General features: G+C 39.7%; 1 protein-coding gene across 1 annotated transcript in view; it reads right to left on the bottom strand.

Moving 5' to 3' along the window:
- The window catches only part of RMND5A (required for meiotic nuclear division 5 homolog A), a 75,139-nt gene that overhangs the window by 17,948 nt on the left and 36,250 nt on the right, over positions 1-20,941 (bottom strand). Inside the window, exons 3-4 of the mRNA XM_033175377.1 lie at positions 12,078-12,212; positions 10,525-10,625 (exon numbers count right to left, since the gene is read on the bottom strand). Coding sequence (XP_033031268.1) covers positions 10,525-10,625; positions 12,078-12,212 — 236 coding nt within the window. The remainder of the gene's footprint in view (positions 1-10,524; positions 10,626-12,077; positions 12,213-20,941) is intronic.

The raw sequence follows: 20,941 nt of genomic DNA, 5'->3' as shown, positions 1-20,941 counted from the left end.
GATTTTTCTTGTTGCCAAGTCTATCTTCCAATTACTCATTTTTTGTAAAATGTCACATGGATAAGGGAGTTAAGGAGGTGACACAACTACACCCTTGTTGCCTGAGGGTAACTGACAGTAGATGCGCAGTGATCAAGAGCGAAGTGACAGAACTGGTTATGACCATGATGCGCCTGTTACGTCCTGATGTACAGACTGAAGAGCTGGCAGAGAAGTCTGTATTTTATACAATTGCTCACAGCTAATGCATCATGGTGACTGAAATCTGAACTGTGTTGTTGGCAGCCAGGTGTTATTTAACTAAACTGTGGTAAAAATGAATTTATATATCTTAGAAACCTGCAAAGACTGCCCATAGGTTCAGTAAAGAATACAAGGGACGGGTGCAGTGGCTCAGGCCTGTAATCCCAGAACTTTGGGAGGTCGAGGTGGGTCAATCACCTGAGGCTGAGAGTTCGAGACCAGCCAGACCGACATGCAGAAACCCCATCTCTACTGAAAATACAAAATTAGTCGGGGGTGGTGGCGCATGCCTGTAATCCCAGCTACTCAGGAGGCTGAGGCAGGAGAATTGCTTGAACCTGGGAGGCGGAGGTTGTGGTGAGCCAAGATCGCGCCACTGCACTCCAGCCCGGGCAACAAGAGTGAAATTCCGTCTCAAAAAATAAAAAAATAAAAAAATACAAACAGGAGAGAAAGAACACAGAGATCTCAGTGGTAAGACGTTACTTTATAAAGACAAGGAAGTTCCAGATTGATAAAATGAGGAAAGACATAAAGTTTGAGAAACTGAGCAGGTCAGGGTGTCTATGGCTCATTCTCATAAATCTTAAAGAATTACAAAGAAAATGAGATTAGTTTTCTATTTCTCACCAAAATGATTCCTGCCCCTGCCCCTCCCCCTTCCTTCCTCCCTACCTTTTTTTTTTTTCTTTTCTTTTTTTTGAGACAGAGTCTCTCTCTGTTGCCCAGGCTGGAGTACAGTGACGTGATCTCGGCTCACTGCAACCTCTGCCTCCTGGGTTCAAGCGATTTTTCTGCCTCAGCCTCCCGAGTAGCTGGGATTACAGGTGCGTGCCAACACGCCTGGCTAATTTTGTATTTTTAGTAGAGATGGTGGTGGGTGGGGAGGAAGGCAAGCAAACTAAAAATGCAGTGAAATTATTAACTCTATAATTTTTTTAAAAAAAATTCTGATCCCAAATTTCCAGCGTGGACCACGAGAACACTGTCACCTTCGGAATTACTCCATTTACAGAAACAATGAAGACCCCAAAAATGACAGTAAGACCAACAGTGTCACCTCTGTGCACTGCCACTATATTCTTCTGAGAAGAGCCTTTTGGGGACTTTCCACCAACAAACCCCAAAACAATATTACTTACGAGAAGACTAAGTCAGAAGCAATCCGCATCTATACAATTACCCAGCAGAAATATTAGCATTAATTATCCGAATTGTCAGGCCTGTGAAAAGACTTGGCACATGGTTAACTCCATATTTAGAATTTCTACATCATTCCAAAAATAAATACAAGATTTCACCTTCATAGTTAGCGGTTCTCCCCTCAGGAACCTAACAGACAGCATTAGTGGGATTATCTCTCTCATCTTACAATTTTGCCAGCCTGGTTGGGTGTCTATTTCTAGTAATACTGGAAAAAAAAAAGCCTCTTGCCAATCCCACAGCACATTCCACTATAACCTTTCACAGCATTTTAAAGCCTTACAAAAACCTCTTTTTCTAATTTCCTTTAAGGCTATACTCTTGGGGGTAAAAGCTGAAGTTCAGGGTGAATGAATGACATTTATTTTTACTCCACAGGTGTGGATCTGGTGAAATGTCCTTAGTAACATGAATCAAATGTTTAAAAATTCAGAGAATGGCAAACCTGACAAAAATAAACATTTAGTCAAAAAGGTGAGGAACTCCATAACTTTGCTTTAGAGATTGAAAAGAACACTTAATGTTTCATTTCTTAGATATTTTCAAATGGTAATTTCTCAGCTATGGGCTGAGTCCATTGCTGGAACTACTACCATTAAACTCATCTCAGAGTTGGTGTGAGTCTCTGTCCTTTTCACATGCTATTTAAGAAACCACACAAATTATGGTATTGCATATCTGACTCTATTTAAAATACACACACACACACACACACACACACACACATCCTTTTATATGAGGTTCTCAGTAATGAAGAGATTAGTAAGAGCTACAAATAGGAGTGGTCACCATATTGGACAACACAACTCTACAGATTAATGATCTTTTTAAAATACTTAATATGACGTTGCCTTATTTACTGCCTGTTTCCTACCACAAAAAAAACAAGGTGGCTGGGTGCGGTGGCTCAAGCCTGTAATCCCAGCACTTTGGGAGGCCGAGACGGGCGAATCACGAGGTCAGGAGATCGAGACCATCCTGGCTAACACGGTGAAACCCCGTCTCTACTAAAAAAAAAAAAAAAACAAAAAACTAGCCGGGCGAGGTGGCGGGCGCCTGTAGTCCCAGCTACTCTGGAGGCTGAGGCAGTAGAATGGTGTAAACCCGGGAGGCGGAGCTTGCAGTGAGCTGAGATCCGGCCACTGCACTCCAGCCCGGGCGACAGAGTGAGACTCCGTCTCAAAAAAAAAAAAACAAAAAAGAAAACAAACAAAAAAACAAGGTATTTTATAAACCTAATACTAGACTTGCATTTTACAAGCACATGTCCAGTGTCTTTCCCAGGTCTCCCTTTTCTTTTCTATCATGTGTGTTTAGCCTCTCAGTTAGTTTAGCTTCTTATGTTTTTAAACATTTATTCTCAGGGACCATTTAAACTTTCTCTTTCTATGAAGACTCTCAATTTCTCTAGTCACGGCTTGCGCACTCATTTCCAATACTGCTCAAGTCTTTGATGAGGATGTATTCAGGTAATGTCTATTCTTCTTCCTAAGGAATACCTACAGTCTTGGAACTTCTATAAACTTTCACCAGCAACGAATATAAAATAGACAATAGAAAACAGTGTTATCAACGCAATTTTTTTTCTCTTCTGGCTTTTCTATTCTTTCTTTTCTATATCCTTCTGAAAAATGGCACCTCTTTCTACCTTTCAATTAGCTTCTCTTTAAGAGGTATGCTTTCTCCACCAGACTTAGGGCATAGAGAGTGAGTTAAAAACGTATCCATTAACTCTTTCCTCTTCTGCCTTTTCAAAATTAAGACCAAAAGGTGGGGGAGGGAAGAAAAATAAACCAACCTCTGGAAAAAAATCCAACTTGTTCAAGCCTTGATTGTTCCTTCTGTTAGACTGGCTCATATATCAGAGCCTTGTTTCCTCTGTGGTTCTATGTGGCTATTAAAATGTGCCTGAGTCAGGGAGACCACTCACCTACAAGAAGCCATGAGTAAGAATAAGAAAACAGACACCAGGCCGGGCACTGTGGCTCATGCCTGTAATCCCAGCACTTTAGAAGGCCAAGGTGGAAGGACTGCTTGAGCCCAGGAATTCAAGACCAGCCTGAGCAACAACATAGTGAGACCCCATCTCTATTCAACTAAAAAAAGCGGAGGTGGGGGGGGATGGGGAAGAAGAACACTAGAAATTGCTGAATCACTGTTACCCTTATTTCCAGTGATAGTCAAGGCCCTGTGATCAGGCACCTCTGCTTGCTTCCTCCAATTTCATTTTCTAGAACTATTTCCTGCTTATAAACAGTTTTACCCATTGGTACCAGAATTTCTATTAAGTCTGTCAAGCATCTTCTCATCTTTAGGACTACTGGCCACACACACCACGAAGAAACCTGTGGCTTCTTTCTATGCCCACCTATCTGCTGGCTTTGGAGATGGAGTCTTCTCATATTTCAGCAGCCTACCTGATACTGTTCATGGCCTGTCCAATCTAAATCCTTCCGTGGTCTGAAGTAATTTTTTTTCTCTCTTCTGTGAAAAATGCTGTAACGTCTCTCTTCCCTTTCTCATAACCATTCAGTTGCTTTTTTTTTTTCTTTTGAGATGGAGTCTTACTCTGTCACCCAGGCTGGAATGCAATGACACAATCTCAGCTCATTGCAACCTCCGCCTCCCAGGTTCAAGGGATTCTCCTGCCTCAGCCTCCCAAGCAGCTGGGATTACAGGCATGCACTACCACGCCAGCTAATTCTGTATTTTTAGTAGAGACCGGGTTTTGCCATGTTGGCCAGGCTAGTCTTGAACTCCTGACCTCAGGTGATCCACACGCCTAGGCCTCCTAAAGTGCTGGGATTACAGGCGTGAGCGTCCACGCCTGGCCAGCTGCTTTCTGTATGGCATTTTACTGAGGCTTTGCTGTTAGCAAATTCTTTGAAAAAAGTGTTACAAGGTTCCCTAGAGGCAGTGATGAAATGCTCTCACAGGCCCATGGAAATGATTTTGTGGTATACGTGGTCACATATCTCAGCAATGGTCGCTTCTGCCTTAAGATTGCCCTCAAAGACTTAGTCCAGGCCAGAAGTCTAGTGGACTTAGCCTTTGCCACAATGAAGGTGTGAACATATCTAGAAAAGATGTGGTTGAACTCAACTCACTCATATGATAAATGCAAACTGAAAATACGACATGTCATTCTTCCCCTACCACACATACCTATCAGTATCAGGCTCACAAAGTTTGTTTGTTTGTTTTAATGGAAGGAAAATCAGCTGTGACAAGAAGGATGTGAAATGATCTTTGCTATTTTGTGCTAGGGTTGTACTTCAGGGCAACCTTTATAGAGAGAAATATGGTAAGAACAATCCAAATTTTAAATGTACCTTAACCCAATATTCTAGAAATGTTCCCTACATATATAGTGGGCATGCTCAAAATAATGTGCAATGGATATTCGATGCTGCATCACTTATAAAGCAAAAGATCGGAAACTACAAATGTCCATCCATAGAAACTGGTTAAATAAAATTAAGGTATAATCCCTAAAAGAGAACACTAAGCAGTCACCAAAAAAAAAAAAAAAAAAAAGACAGTTCTATATGTTCTGATACAGGTAAGTATTTCAAACATTTTCAAGTAAAAAGCAGAACACTGTGTATAGTATGCAACTACTTGTGCATAAAAACGTACATAAACTTAATACAGCAGAGTCTCAACTTATCTGTGGTTTCACTTTTTGAGGTTTCAGTTACCAACAGTCAACCATGGTCTGAAAATAGGTGAGGTACAGTAAAATAAGATACTCTGAGAGAGACTACATTCACATAACTTTTATTATAGTATATTGTTATAACTGTTCTATTTTATTATTGTGATTACTCTTTTACTATGCCTAATTTATAAGGTAAACTTTATCAAAGGTATGCATATGTACACAAAAAACAGCATTTATAGGGTTCAGTACTATTTGTGGTTTCAGGCATCTACTGGGGGTGCTGGAACATATCCCTTGAGGATAAGTGGGGAACTACCACCCACATAAACTTGTGGACTTACGGACTACCTCTAGAAGGATGCACAAGAAAAAAGTTAATGGTGGCTGCCTGTTTGGAGAGTAACTGTGATTAGAAGGCAAAGGTGGGGAGATTTACTTTTCACTGTATTTTTATTTTGTTGTGCCTTTTTATTTTGTACTCTTATATTTATTACCTATTGGGATACTTAATGCAGACTCAAAACTTGACCAAGGCAAGCCAAGGACAATTTTGAGAAAAGGAGTCAGCGAATGAAGTATGAACTGCCCAACGGCTCTGCAACACAACCTCCATTGTGGAGATAATGGCATCAGGACATTTCAGCCTGAGAACATTGAACATTTTCTTTTTTTTTTTTTTGAGGTGGAGTCTCGCTCTGTCGCCCAGGCTGGAGTGCAGTGGCGTGATCTCGGCTCACTGCAAGCTCCGCCTCCTGGGTTCACGCCATTCTCCTGCTTCAGCCTCCCGAGTAGCTGGGACTACAGGCGCCTGCCACCATGCCTGGCTAATTTTCTTGTCTTTTATTTTATTTTTTGTATTTTTAGTAGAGACGGGGTTTCACCGTGTTAGTTAGGATGGTCTCGATCTCCTGACCTTGTGATCCGCCTGTCTCGGCCTCCCAGAGTGTTGGGATTACAGGTGTGAGCCACCGCAACCGGCCAACATTGAACATTTTCTAGAACAATCTCCTCTTGTTCCAACTCCAGGCTTAGCAAGCTCATGTGCCTTCCACATGGACCTGCCTACCACAAGCTAGTTTCACAGCCCCTACTAATCCAAACTATACACGCAGCTTAGCAATTCAGGTTTTTATCGTTTAAGGCCTGTTCTTAGTGAAAACAAAACAAAACAAAACAAAACAAGGACACCAAAAACAAGTTTCCAAGTCTGCAAGGCTGAAAGTCAGATACTAGACTGTGGCAAATCCAGCAAGGTAGTATTACTCTTTGAGACACCTTTAGGAAGGCAATCAAGTAGCTTCCTCTAAAGATACTGCTTTCTTTCAATATGTATGTTAATAATGGCACAGCTACAAGGACAGTTCCTATTTTTTCTAATATGTCCCCGATCTCATTGTATTAAGTTACTATTATTCTCTCGTTAACACTATTTTTGGCTTTCTATCTGTCACCATGAAAGAGGATGACGTTTGCTCTAAATTCTCCTTCAGATTACTGTTATTCATTGAGGGCCTACTAAGAGGTAAGCACTACCCTAGGCACCAAGGGAAATTCAAAAAGCAAATAAACAATCTGGGTGAGCATAAAAGAAATGTGGATGAGGGGGAAAATCTGTACAAACTCAGAGGTGCAAGGGCACAAACACAGGAGTAGGCAAGGTCCTGATTAGACCTATGTAATTAGGTGTTGTTCTGCCACTTCTCTCCACAATATCACCATTCCCCTGGGCCTTCTTTCCACTGCTACAACTAAACAGCTAACCTTCTTCAAGCTTCCTTCCCTTCTAGGCCCTCAATGGCCTTTAGCCATCTCAATTGTTTTTTTTTTTGAGACTGAGTTTCATTGTTGCCCAGGCTGGAGTGCAGTGGCGCAATCTTGGCTCACTGCAACCTCTGCCTCCTGGGTTCAAGTGATCCTCCTGCCTCAGCCTTCCTGAGTAGCTGAGATTACAGGCATGTGCCACCAGACCTGGCTAATTTTGTCTTTTCAGTAGAGATGGGGTTTCTCCATGTTGGTCAGGCTGGTCTCGAACTCCTGACCTCAGATGATTCGCCTGCCTCGGCCTCCCAAAGTGCTGGGATTACAGGCATGAGCCACCGTGTCCAGCCTAGCCACCTCAATTTTTTTGGCTGACTTCTGCCTTTTCACCGCCTAGGCAGCCTGGAGGAATTGTTGCATCCTCTCCTTCCTCTTTTCCCTTGTGAGCTCCATGATATCCTTCCCAGCAGGAACAAATGGGAGGCTGCATAACTGGCAGATATCTTCCCACTTGTACCTTAACTAGAATTCCCCAAATTGGTATCCCATATCATTCAATTTTTGCTATAAGTTGAATAAAGGGAATTATCTGTACTTAGCTCATGAAAGATGCTTAGTCAGTATCTGCTATGCATTCACAAGTAATAGGCAAAAATTGGAAAAATCTGAGTTATTGTAATGACAATTTCTATTAAATCTTATGTTTTGTATAACTCCAATTTTATGGGTTTCAAATATGTTATCTGGAGGGAAAACAAGATTGTTTGGTCAAATATGCAGAGAAAACACTGGGTTATACCAAGTTAAATGAGTTTCTTTACTGTAGGATTACTGATGGTACATTTTCACTTCTATTTATATATTTTCTGAGAGAAGATCCCGCTCCGGAGTGATGGTGTGGTCTCGGTTCACTGCAGACTCTGCTTCCCGAGCTCAAGTGATCCTCCCACCTCAGCCTCCCGAGTAGCTTAGACTACAGACGTGCACCACCATGCCCAGCTAATTTTTGTATTTTTTTGTAGAGATAGGGTTTTGCTATGTTGCCCAGGCTGGTCTCGAACTCCTGGGCTCAAGCAATCTGCCCACCTCAGCTTCCCAAAGTGCTGGGTTTACAGGTGTGAGCTACTGCACCTGGCTTGATGATACATTTAATAAGTTAAAGTGAATCTCAAATGAGAATATTGGGGGACTATTACGTGAAGCATTTCTCATATAATATTTTGACTTTTTTTCACAGAGGATCTTCTAGGCCTTAATTGCTTCTCTGTAAGATGACTTACCTCATAGGTTAATATGAGGGCTGAATAAGTTAAAACATGTAAAATGCTTAGAACAATGCTAGGCATATAATAACCACTCAAGAAGAGTTAACTATAATTACCACTACACTCCCTCATGCTGATATTAAACACTATTCCCAGAAACATGAAATGAAAAAATTTTTACTTATGGAACAAGTCCTCTATTTGCCTGAGGAATTGTCTTAAGGCTATAAATAATAGACAAAGTTTACAGAAATAATCAATATACATAACATGCTTATCAATAAGAAACATATATATGCACAAAGTTAAAAAGGGTCTTAGGAAAAGTCTGGAGTACTCTGAAGGCTGAGGTAGCAAATACTATGTGCCACTGACTATAGATATAGTCATAGTATGTACATGACTAGCACATATGAACAAAGTTTAATGAAAACAAACTAAGAAACGCATAGATAAGTGGATATTACCTTGAATGACAACCCAAGTATTATTTTGCTAATCACTATAAAACAACTGGCAAACCCATTACATGTTTACATGTATGTCGGCTTTCTCGGGCACATTGGCCCATGCCTATAATCCCAGTACTTTGGGCAGCTGACAGCTTCAGGAGGATCACTTGAGGTCAGCAGTTTGAGACCAGCCTGAGCGACATAGAGAAACCCTGTCTCTATAAAATATTTAAAAATTAGCCAGGTGTGGTGGTGCGCACCTGTAGTCTTAGCTACTCACGAGGCCGGGGCAGGAGGATTACTTAAGCCCAGGAGTTTGAGAGGGTACAGTGAGCTATGATCATGCCACTGCACTCCAGTCTGGGCCACAGAGCAAGACTGTCTCTTTGGAAAGAAAAAAAAAGTAGTTGTTGCCATATTTTGTTTAAGAGGTGTTACAGGTATTTGGTTGAATTTATCTCCCAGATGTGTCACAATCTGAAATTTGCTTAAACAAATTCTACAAAGGTAATATGCATCTTACACTGCAGTACAGTTCTTAAGTGAGATCTATTATAATTTATACAGGAATTTTATATAAATTTATACAGGAATTTCTATCTAGTCATCTGGGCTGGTTTTAGAACTATACAAAATTTTCTCAGAACTGAGAAATGGCCGAGTACAGTGGCTCAAGTCTGTAATTCTAGCACTTTGGGAAGCTGAGGTGGGAGAATTGCTTGAGCCCAGGAGTTCGAAACCAGCCTGGGTAACATAGTGAGATCCTGTCTCTACAAAAAAAATTTTTTAAAAATTAGCCAGGCATAACAGCACAGTCCTATAGTCCCAATTACTCGGGAGGCTAAGGTGGGAGGATCACCTGAGCCTGGGGGGTTGGGGCAGTAGTGAGCTGTGGTTCTCCAGTCTGGGTGACAGTGAGACCCTGTCTCAAAAAGGAAAAAGCACTGAGAAATGATCAGAAAGAAAAAACTAAGCTCTGAAGAATTAAATGGGTTAGTGGAGCTAAATTTTAAGGGAAAAAGTGCACATTTTATAAAAGTCAACTTCCGTAACACTAATGGTTAATTTTTCTGGTTTTAAAATACGCGGATTCTAAAGCTATAACCTCACAACAAATCACTGCTTCTATAATCCAGTTTCTTCCCTTTAGTTTATGAACTATTTATTACAAATAACTTGGTAATCCTCGCACTAAAAAATTTTAGGGCTGGAGTCAACAAATTATGGCACAGGCCAAATTCAGCTTGCTGTCTGTTTTGTATAGCAGATGGCCAAAAATGGGTTTTTAAATTTTTAAAGGGTTGTAAAATAAAATGAAGAACATGCGACGGAGACCTTATGTGGACAGAAAAGCCACATATTTCTTACTTGGCCCTTTATGGAAAAGTTTGCTGACTCTGCTCTAGAATAATATTTATTATAGCTTACTCAGTAATTTCAGATAATTCTTATCAATGAGAGGTTCATGGTCAATTACCAAAATCCACAGTAATTATGAATGTAGTACCTTTACAAAAATATTTGTTCTCTTCATCCACACCACTTAGTTCCAATAACCAATAATTTCTTAGAATGCTAGCATAAAACCCAGCAAAACCCAGCATATTATGGAAGCTTAAATACCAAACTTGCACTGGCTGAACAATAGAGCTTGTTGTAATGCCAGCCCACACAAAGTGGTGGTGTAGCCTGGAAACAGAAAACCCTTTTCTCTCATGGGAATTCAGACCAACTGATAAGTGAAATAAGCTCTAATCATTTTCTCATATTGCACACCCCCCATATTTCACTTAGCCAAAATAAATAATTCTCCTTTCATTTCTCTGAAGTCTACCACAGGTAAGATAAATATATCTAAAAATCTCTAATGTGTTTTCTGATTGAGTTTTCTTACAAAGAGTTCTGAAAGTACTCAAAAGAAAGCAAATTCAATACTCACTCCAGAGCAGGTCTCAGAACTCTGACCTTTAATGCCTCTAATATTCTATTTAACTCCACAAATGGTTCTTTCTGACTTGGATCTACAGAAAGACCAGATTCCTGAAAAAAAACACACACACACACACAAAAACAGAAAGGACTTTTGTTAGCATTAATCAGGGTAAGGAGCTAGTGATTAAGTATATTCTAGATTGTAAAATATGGGGCAAGCCATTAAAGATAATTCCCTATAGTAGAGACTGATGACTGCCCTCTAGTACCATTCTTCCCCTCTTTTCCACAGTAGAATTCCCAAATTTCAGCAGGGTACATAAGCAAATGGAATAAAGCTGGGTATGGCTTTGTAAGATGTTAAGTTCTGACCAGTGAAATATAAATATGCACTCTGCCCCTTCCTGGGATACAAAGGTATGGCTGGAGCTTTGGCTGCCATCTTTAGACCCTGAAGACAGGAGACACCGTGGGGATAACCGAGTCACAAGGTGCTAAGTCCCTAAGAGTTTCACGAAGCAGAGCTACCAAACATGCTGTGGACGTGTTACTACCTATTTCTGTGAAGAAAAATACTTCACTTTTGCTTAAGCCACTATGATTGTGGGTCTTTTGTTACTTAAAAGCAAACAATCCTCAATGACAGTTTACTGCAGGAAATTACATGGACACACACATACAAGATCCCTGTAAGGTACAGAGAAAAACCGAGTTATCATTTATCTGAATTGTTTAAAAAAGAAAAGGCTTAGCTTAGAGGTTTGGTTTACAGATTGCTTTTAAACTATTTAATTCTTTTAGTCCTTCATGCTTCTAAACAAAAATGCAACAGCACATGGTGGCTTAAAACGTAGTGTGAAGACATATGAATCAGGGACTGAATCCCAGTTCTTTCACAAAGAACCTGTTAAGGCCTCAGGCAACTTATTTATCCAGACCTTAGATTTTTCATCTGCAGAATGGAAACAATAATTTGTACTTCATGGGACTGCAGCAAGGAATAAACGCAGGGCTTGGCTTAAGGTAAGCACTCAATATATGGCAGCTGCTACTATTATGACTACATGGCATTGGTAAACTGTTCCAGAGTCCTAACTCATGTGTGATAGAAATAAAAGACAAATGCTGCTAATGTGAAGTAAAAAAAATTTAGTTGGAAATTCATTTGATAAAATTGTTTAAGCTAGGCTAGAACAGAAGAACAAACATCAATGTTTTTGTCCCTTTCCTCCTGTCTGCTATACTAACCTTCTCTATCAAAAAGGGAAAGGAAAAAAGAGTATCACTTCTGAGCCCTTTGCTTCATGAACTGAGACTCACATTCTGGGACAGGAACAAGAAAAAAATGATTTGGGTAACAAGTTCTAGAACTATAATTTTTGCCACTTAAAAAATTCCCAAAAACACTCCTAGTAAAATAAGGTCATCTCTGATAATTTAAATATTAAAAAAATCTATCTACAGCTAGAGGAAGATTCAAAGCCCCACCCCGCAAATACTGTAAACTCCAAGGAGTTCCCTTGCTTCTTTCTCAAATCCTCCCAGTGGGCACACTGTTACCTGACAGAGCTCCTCAGCTACATCCAGCATTCCTTGTCGAAAGAAGTGCTCCACCATCACCTCATTGAGAAGCCTTTGGCTGTCTGCCTGCCAGCAGCCATCTATTCCCACACTGCTAATGTCAGAATCAAAATTCTGGGAAAAAAAGAGAAAGAGAATCATAAATAGATTATTTTCACCCCACTTAACAGGAAAAAAATGGTCTTTGTTTCAGTCTGAGATACCCCAATAAGTACCCAACTGCAATTTATAGCTTATCACAGGAAGGAATTTTTCCACTGCTCCTTTCTAAAACTTGTCATGCTAGAAGAGTAAATAGGTATATTTTTAGAGAATTTTTTAAAAAGTAGATTTAATAATGGCGTCCATGAATAAAATAGATTTCTAGGCATTATATTACAGCAATATTTTTAGAGGAATGCAACGATGACCTGTAAAAGCATGCTCACTGCAGCACTGTCTATAATGGGAGGGGAAAAAAAGGAGAAAAAACACACATGCCTATCAACATAATAATCCATGGCACATCCCAACAACTGCAGTATTGAGGTTGAAAGTGGTTGCAGGGGGATGGCCAAGTAGTTAAGACAGTGGTTTATGTACACCTCTGGGTTTGCCTTTGAGATATATATGCATGGTCCCGACTAGAAACAGCATACTACAGATTTTGAAAACTGAACTAGGGAATAGACCTAATTCCTAGGTATCATATTGGCTACCAGGTGGTACACACACAGGACAAATCTAAATAACTGTAATGGCTTTAGAAACAAAACTAACATTGAAACCACAACCCAGAAAAGACTGGCTAGAACTTGTGGCCTGAATCCAACAAGGTTGATTGCCTGCTAAACCAAAAATACCAATATTCTCCACAGAACTGAAATAAGACCCAGAGTACTATAACACACATTCAAAACGTTCAAGATACTGCGAAATTACTTGGCATACCAAGAACCAAGAACATCTCAATTCACATGGAAAAAGATGATCAACAGACACCAATGCCAACATGACAGAGATGGTGGAACCATCTGAAACTTCAGAGCAGTTATTATAAAAATACAATCAATCTTGAAATAAAGGGAGTGACTTAGCAAGGAAAAAGAAGATACAGTAACCAAAATAAAAAATTCATTGGATGGACTCAACAGCAGAAGCAAAGTGGCAGTGCAAAAAGTCAGTGAAGATCAACAGAAATCGTCCAATCTGAACACCAGAAAACAAAACAAAACAAAACAAAAACAGAGCCTCAGGGACCTGTGGGAAAATTATAAAAGATCTAACATGTGTGTCATCAGAATACAAGGAGAAGAGAAACAGTACGGTATAGAAAAAATAGTTAAAGAGTATTTCCCAAGTTTAGCAAAAGACATAAATACAGATTCTAGAAGCTCAGTGAACTCCAACATGGACAAATTCAAAGAAATCTGACCCAAACATCTCACATTCAAACTGTTAAAACTAAAGATAAAGGAAAAAATCTTGCAGGCAGCCAGAGAAAAGTGACATGTTACTTACAGGGGAACCATGATTCAAATGACTACAGATTTCTCAACAGAAACTATGGAGGCCAGAAAGAAGTGGCATGATTGTCAAGTACTGAAAGAAAAGAACTGTCATCCTAGAATTCTACTTCCAGTGAAAATATCCTTCAGGAATGAAGATGAAATAAAGACATTCTCAGACGGAGTGAAACTGAATTTACTGCCATCAGACTTGCTCTAAAAGCACTGCTAAAGTCTTCAGACAGAAGAAATGACAACGGAAGGAACATGAAACATCAAGAGTGAAAGAAGAGCAAACGTACATCACAGTGTGAAAGCTCTCCCTGCCTAATTCAGCACCCTTTATCTTTCATAGGCATTGCTCCCTAATAAATGTTTTGCATTTCTTTTTAAAAACGTATAAACTTAGCTGGGCGCAGTAGCTCACGCCTGTAATCCCAGCACTTTGGGAGGCCGAGGCGGGCGGATCATGAGGTCAGAGGATCGAGATCATCCTGGCAAACACGGTGAAACTCCGTCTCTACTAAAAATACAAAAAAATTAGCCGGGCGTGCTGGTGGGCACCTGTAGTCCCAGCTTCTTGGGAGGCTGAGGCAGGAGAATGGCGTGAACCCTGGAGGCGGAGGAGCTTGCAGTGAGCGGAAATCGTGCCACTGCACTCCAGCCTGGGTGACAGAGTGAGACTCCGTCTCACAAAAAACAAAAAACTAGACAAGGCCATTTAGATTTAACGAAAATTGCAATCCTAGTCAACCATGCTTAAATATACAGTCCAACCAATATGGGATTATTTTATACGACACATAAGAACAGGCAGTAAGTAACTAGTAACAGCAACTGCAAACAACCCACTATTTACAATCACAATGCAGGAGTGCTCTTCTCCAAAATTAAGCACACTTTTCTCCCTATAAAGAGCTATCTACCCTATTTCTAGACATGAAAACAGTAGCCTAAAACTGAATACATACATTAAGGTGTGGAATCACTCAAGACAAAACAAACACAAAAAACCAAGAGTACTGTCAGTGTTAATTTTTATTCATTTTCTTTTCACAGACATTTTTCTTAGCCAAGTACTTAACCTAAACAATAGAAATAATTGGGCGGGCATGGTGGCTCACTCCTGTAATCCCAGCACTTTGGGAGGCCAAGGTGGGAGGATCACCTGAGGTCAGGAGTCAACATGGTGAAACCTTGTCTCTACTAAAAATACAAAATTAGCTGGGCGTGGTGGTGGGTGCCTGTGATCCCATCTAGTTGGGAGGGTGAGGAAGGAGAATCGCTTGAACCCAGGGAGATGGAGGTTGCAGTGAGCCGATATCAAGCCATTGTACTCCAGCCTGAGAGACAGAGCAAGACTTCATCTCAAAAAAAAAAAAAAAGAAATAATACAAAGTACCTAGATGCTAAAGCAACAGCATCCATGCACATAATGAAGAAACTGTTACCTAGCACACACGACTGCTTGTATAAGATTATCATGTTTAATTTCTGTTTATCAGATTCTGCCTGTTGAGAGCTAATTTTATAACAGTTCATCTTTTTTTTAAAGTAACTTATTTTATCTTTATGCTGTCTATAACTACTAGAACACTGGAGGTGGTACTACTTTTTGCCTCTTCTGGAGTAGAGGCTCAGAGGCTGATCAATGTTATTCTCTCCCAAATTCTACTTCCCAAAGGGCCATTCAGAAGCATAAAGGAATGGGTTTCTAAAGATCTGAAAACAATTTATTACAAACTCAGGAACCTGCCTATAACTCTCTAAATGTCTAAATGCACAGTATAAGCAAAGAATCAAGAGATTAATTAAGAAAGTTCTCTCACTATCTTATCAACTGCATTAAATCCAAATACAACCTTCAGGTTTCTACTTATTCATTTAATGATTTTTCCCCAAACAACAAATTCATTAGTACCTATTCCTTAGGAAAAAATAAAATAAAACAACTCTGGAAGACACGCTGGTCAGCTCAAAGCACAGATCACGTTGAAACAAGTTTATCTGGTAATATATATATGTTAGGTCAGAATTTTAATAAGCTACCATCTGACAGTATCTGCTCACATCAAACAAAATAATCCCTTGAATTCTTTCCTTAATATACATATCAAAAGTAAATATTGATCACCTAGAAAATTACAAAAAGAGTCTAATATTTAAACAATTTTCTTTGGGTTTGCTACAAAGTTTTACAACGATGCCCTATGTGTACCTCCATTTTCTTAAGGCTTACTATGGTCACTACTACATAGATAAGAAAAGTCCAACACCCTTACACTCAAAATTTAACTACATTCAAGCTCGTAACTTATTTGCTGCTCTTGGAAAAGAAGCATGAGCAATGCATTCAATTGTTTTCTGGACACTTCTGAGCTCCCTTCTACCATTCTGATTTTCCAGTATAAACTACTGAGGTAGATAAGTAAACTTCCATAGCTTATTTTCTGGTCACATGCATTAAAAATTAAAGCTAAGATTATAAAATATACAGAGGTTGAGGCAATGCAATACAGAGTCAAACTCCTTTTGTTATAACTGCAGGTTCTTACTCACTGTTGCATCAGAGCTGGCATTAGTTCCAGCTTCTGTTGCTAGGTAACCAAACTCGTTTGCATGGCTGTCCAGAAAATCCACAGCACTGCAAACCACCCAAGAAGTGGCTAATGAAGAGAAATACCATCTATAATTAACATCTTCTGTCTTACTATACTTTTTCTTTTCACATTTTTTAAGCAAAGAAAAGCTTTGGCATCCTGTTCTTAATTGGGAAGAAAGGATCCAAACAAGAACCAAAAGCAAAAAAGCACACATCCAAGGGTGTGTCCTTCCGGAGAGGATGTTCTGACTTGGAAGGAGAAATCCCAGGACATACTAAATCTAGAAGCTGAGGCAGGAGAGGAGTAAATAACTTTGATACAACATCATTATGAAATTGTGAGATCTAAACAGACCACCCTACCTCTTTGGCCATATCATGAACATCAGTCAGAATCAGTCAGAATGGCTTTCACTGTTTACCATCAAAAACCAATCCGTTTCTCAAATATATTCTATAAAATTATAATGACTGAGCAGACAGTGGTAACAATATACAGTAAAACTCAGTATTTAATTCCTAAGTGCCAATTCCCTAATAGCATTAGCATGTATTTTGAAACTTCTCCACCTACTTTGAAGAAAAATTAGTGTATGAACCAACAATGTGCTATTGTTGCATCTACCAGGAATTAATTTCCCGTTTAAGCATCCAGTTAATCTGGTTTAGCAGTGAGAGGTAGACAGCAAAGGATACTTAACAGAGTAAGAAGACCTGGATTCTGGTTCCCCTCAGACTAACAGACGATAGCTACTTCGCATACAAACCACACAAGATTAGTATTCAGAAGAGTTTGAAACAAACACACATCTCTCAATAAGAAAGACAACAGAAAAAATGGACAGAACATGAAATAGACAAATAAGAAATTCCTAATGTTAAACATGAAAAGATGCCCCACCTTCAAGATGGTCAAAGAAAGGCAAAATTAGTACAAATAGATACTACTTCACACCCATCTGATTAATCTTTAAACATCTGAAGTCTGATAATACCAGGTGTAGGTGAGAAATGAGGAAGCAGGAAGTGTTGTTATACGTGTTTGGTAGGGCTGTAAATTGGTATAAACCCTTCAGGGGAAAATTTTACAATACCTAGTAAAGCTGATAATGAGGCACCTGTCCTATGACGAAATAACCCATACTGAGGCATATACCAGACAGCAGTGCTTTACAAACCAAGGGCTGGAAAATAAACTTTGTAGTGTGTCATAATCAGCATTTTGTAGATGCATTTTTTTTGATGCAGACATTCCATACTCTCCTCACGGTATTTATACCTCTTCTTTGGTTATCAACATTAAGAGAAAGGTAGATTCACACTGCTATGTTATTACTTTATTTATTTATTTATTTATGAGACGGAGTCTCGCTCTGTAGCCCGGGCTGGAGTGCAGTGGCTGGATCTCAGCTCACTGCAAGCTCCGCCTCCCGAGTTTACGCCATTCTCCTGCCTCAGCCTCCTGAGTAGCTGGGACTACAGGCGCCCGCCACCTCGCCCGGCTAGTTTTTTGTATTTTTTAGTAGAGACGGGGTTTCACCGTGTTAGCCAGGATGGTCTCGATCTCCTGACCTCGTGATCCGCCCGGCTCGGCCTCCCAAAGTGCTGGGATTACAGGCTTGAGCCACCGCGCCCGGCCGTTATTACTTTATTTAAAAAAGTAAGGGAGTAATGTGCCACACCACTCTGCCAGGCCTTTCTGTCCCATTTGCATCCCTATCCCTCCACTATTAGTTATCTGCCTTTCTGTGGCTATTTTATTAATTCTCCCAAGTATGACATGTATCTCTTACCATTCTATGGAAAGGAGAGAAATTCATGCGTAAAGTGGGCGCCCTCAGGGCACTAGGGATGAATTATCTCAATAACCTCCAGTTGAGAAAGGTTTCTCTAAATCTTAAAATCTGGGTTTTTAATCCCAGCTCTGTGACTTCAGGCAGGTTCCTTACACATCTAAGTTTTCACATCTGTATCTAGAGACAATAATCTTGACCTTACAAGTGTTTGGTGAAGATTAAGGTAAATAATGTACATGAAAACCTCTATGAGTATCCATCTATCAGTAAACCTTTAATACACAGTAGCTGAATCTGAGAGTCAGGCCAAACCTGACCAAACGTGAATCTGAGAGGCAGGTTGCCACCAAACCTTCTGCTTCTGTATTTAAAAAATCCTTATTAGAAAATATAAATAAAAACAAATACACAAAAGCATACAGAGATAGTAATATTCATTAATTTAAAAGCACTTAAATGCAAATTGCCGACTGGATTAGCTAGCACAGTTTAATGGATATTAAGTTCTTCTGTCCCTTTCTACCCAACACACATACCTTGTTTACCACACACATACCTACATAAAAGTCAGTTCTGGACTGCTCACCCAGAACTATCTTAAAATATTCTACATGTCATTTTTTTATACCATTATTCCATTCACTCCTTAATACAGTCAGCATTTTGCCTCACCAATGTAGATACTCCACCCAGTGGCAAAATATATGCTTAGACAATGAGGTTTAAAATTTTTTTTAACTATTATTGTTCCCCTTCAACATTACCAGTTCTGCAATGGCCTCAGTGATTTCCTATTATAGTACAGTGTTTAAGAACAGATTCTTGAGTGAAAACTTTTTCCAAACCTTGATCCACCACTTTCAAATTATATACCTGGGGTATGTTATTTCCTATCATTGAGTCTCAGTTTCCTCATATATAAAATGGGAATAATGTCCCCGCATCATGGGATATAAATGTATGTAAAGCACTTAGCTCAGTATCTGGAACACGGTCAACGCTCAATATATGATAGCCATTATCCTCCTACTTATGACTACTACTTAGTCTGTTTTCATCCTATTTAATGAGGTCAAGTAAACCCTCAACTACTTTCATCATCTGATCAAATTCACACCTCTTAGGCCTTCCATCATTTGCCTTTCCCTATTACCAACAGGAGCACTCACTCTAATCAAGTCAATCTTGAAGCATCTTAAACATGAGTCAGGCATATTCTCACTGTTGCTATTTTGCCCTTTTCCAGTCTCAAGAAAAAATCTCATCTCACTGTTCTGCTGCTCTAAATCTTACCCATTCTTCCAAGCCAAATGTAAGATAGCAATTACCTTTACTTTATAACAAGCAGTGTCTATTCCAGCAAACTTCTTTCACGTAGCCTCAGAATTTTTCCAGTTATTTTATGTACACAAAACAGCAATCTTATAAGGAACATGTACTATGTGGTCAACTTTTAATTATACCACATCAGATTTTATATATTAAAATCTTTAGTACTATTTAACACATATGCACACATACCTAGAAGTCTAAAGCAATAATCATTTTTGTTGACTTTTCTTAGGAAGTAAACTTTAAAAGTCAATTGACTAAATAAAATACTGAATAAAATACCCTAAACTGGACTGAATTCTAGATTACCTAAAAATGGGAGAGGAAATTAAGAACAGCCCAATACATTATCTTTACTAAAAAAAAAAAAAAATTGTCACAGAGCAAATATTATTTATTTAAAATAAATAATGGGCCAGGCACAGTGGCTCACACCAATAATCCCAACACTGGGAGACCAAGGTGGGAGGACGGCTTGAGGCCAGAAGTTCAAGACTAGCCTGGGCAACACTGCAAGACCACATCTCTACGCAAAAATGAAAAAAATTAACTGGGCATGGTAGCAAGTGCATGTAGGCCCAGCTACTTGGCTGGAACTGGGATGCTGAGGTGGGAGGACCAGTCAAGCCCAGGGAAGTCAAGGCTGCAGTGAGCTGTAATGGTGCCACTGCACTCTAGCCTAGGCAACAGAGCGAGACACTGTTCATAATAATTAAAAGCCAAACAGTATCTTGGTTCATACCACCAGAAGCTTCTATTCTGCTTACATTTTCAGAGACACGATGTAGAGAACTTTAAAACGTAAGTATTAAAATATAAAAGAAAAAATATCACTGAGCATGACTAAAATGTACTGTTTCTCACTCAAAACCAGCCTGCTCATAAAGGAGCCACTGGCTTCTTTGTCCTCATCCTGTGAGGGTGGGAGCACGTGTTCATAAAGTGGTACGCATAGGCTGATGGACATTCCAGTTTATTACTCAGGTCTGTTTGGTGTGGTTCTTGAAAGTCTTGTGCCACAGTGGATTCAGCTTTATCCTGTTTGGTCACCACCAATTCAGGTCCACCCAGCCTTTACAACAGGCTGCCCAGAGCTTACACAACTACCAGGTTCAAATTCAAAGAGCTCCTGGAGGACTTAACAAGTCAATGGAGTCTTATGTGACACAGCCTACACGGAATTCCTCATGTATGTGAGAAGCCCATTCACAGTGTCTAGGTAATTCTATTGAGAAAATAGCTTCCTCTTCAGCTGAGGCCAAGTAGATGCCAAAAATATGGGGAGAAAATATACTGAAAGATATTAGGGAACTGAGTTAAAAGATCCAGGCTTTCCTCTGTGGTGGTAGACTACAGTACCACAAACACTATTCAGTGTCAACTAAATAATATAGTATGTATGTATGTATGTATTGAGATGGAGTCTCGCTCTGTTGCCCAGGCTGGAGTGCAGTGGTGCAATCTCGACTCACTGCAACCTCCACCTCCCGGGTTCAAGCGATTCTCCTGCCTCAGCCTCCCGAGTAACTGGAATTAGAGGAATGTGCCTAATTTTTTTGTATTTTTAGTAGAGACGGGGGTTTGCCATGTTGGCCAAGCTGGTCTTGAACTCCTGACCTCAGGTGA

Source organism: Trachypithecus francoisi, unplaced genomic scaffold (genome assembly GCF_009764315.1).
Source record: "Trachypithecus francoisi isolate TF-2019V2 unplaced genomic scaffold, Tfra_2.0 Lachesis_group17, whole genome shotgun sequence".
NCBI classification, from domain to species: Eukaryota; Metazoa; Chordata; class Mammalia; order Primates; family Cercopithecidae; genus Trachypithecus; species Trachypithecus francoisi.
Note: the sequence above shows the minus strand (reverse complement) of the source record. Positions and strands in the feature narration are given on the sequence as shown.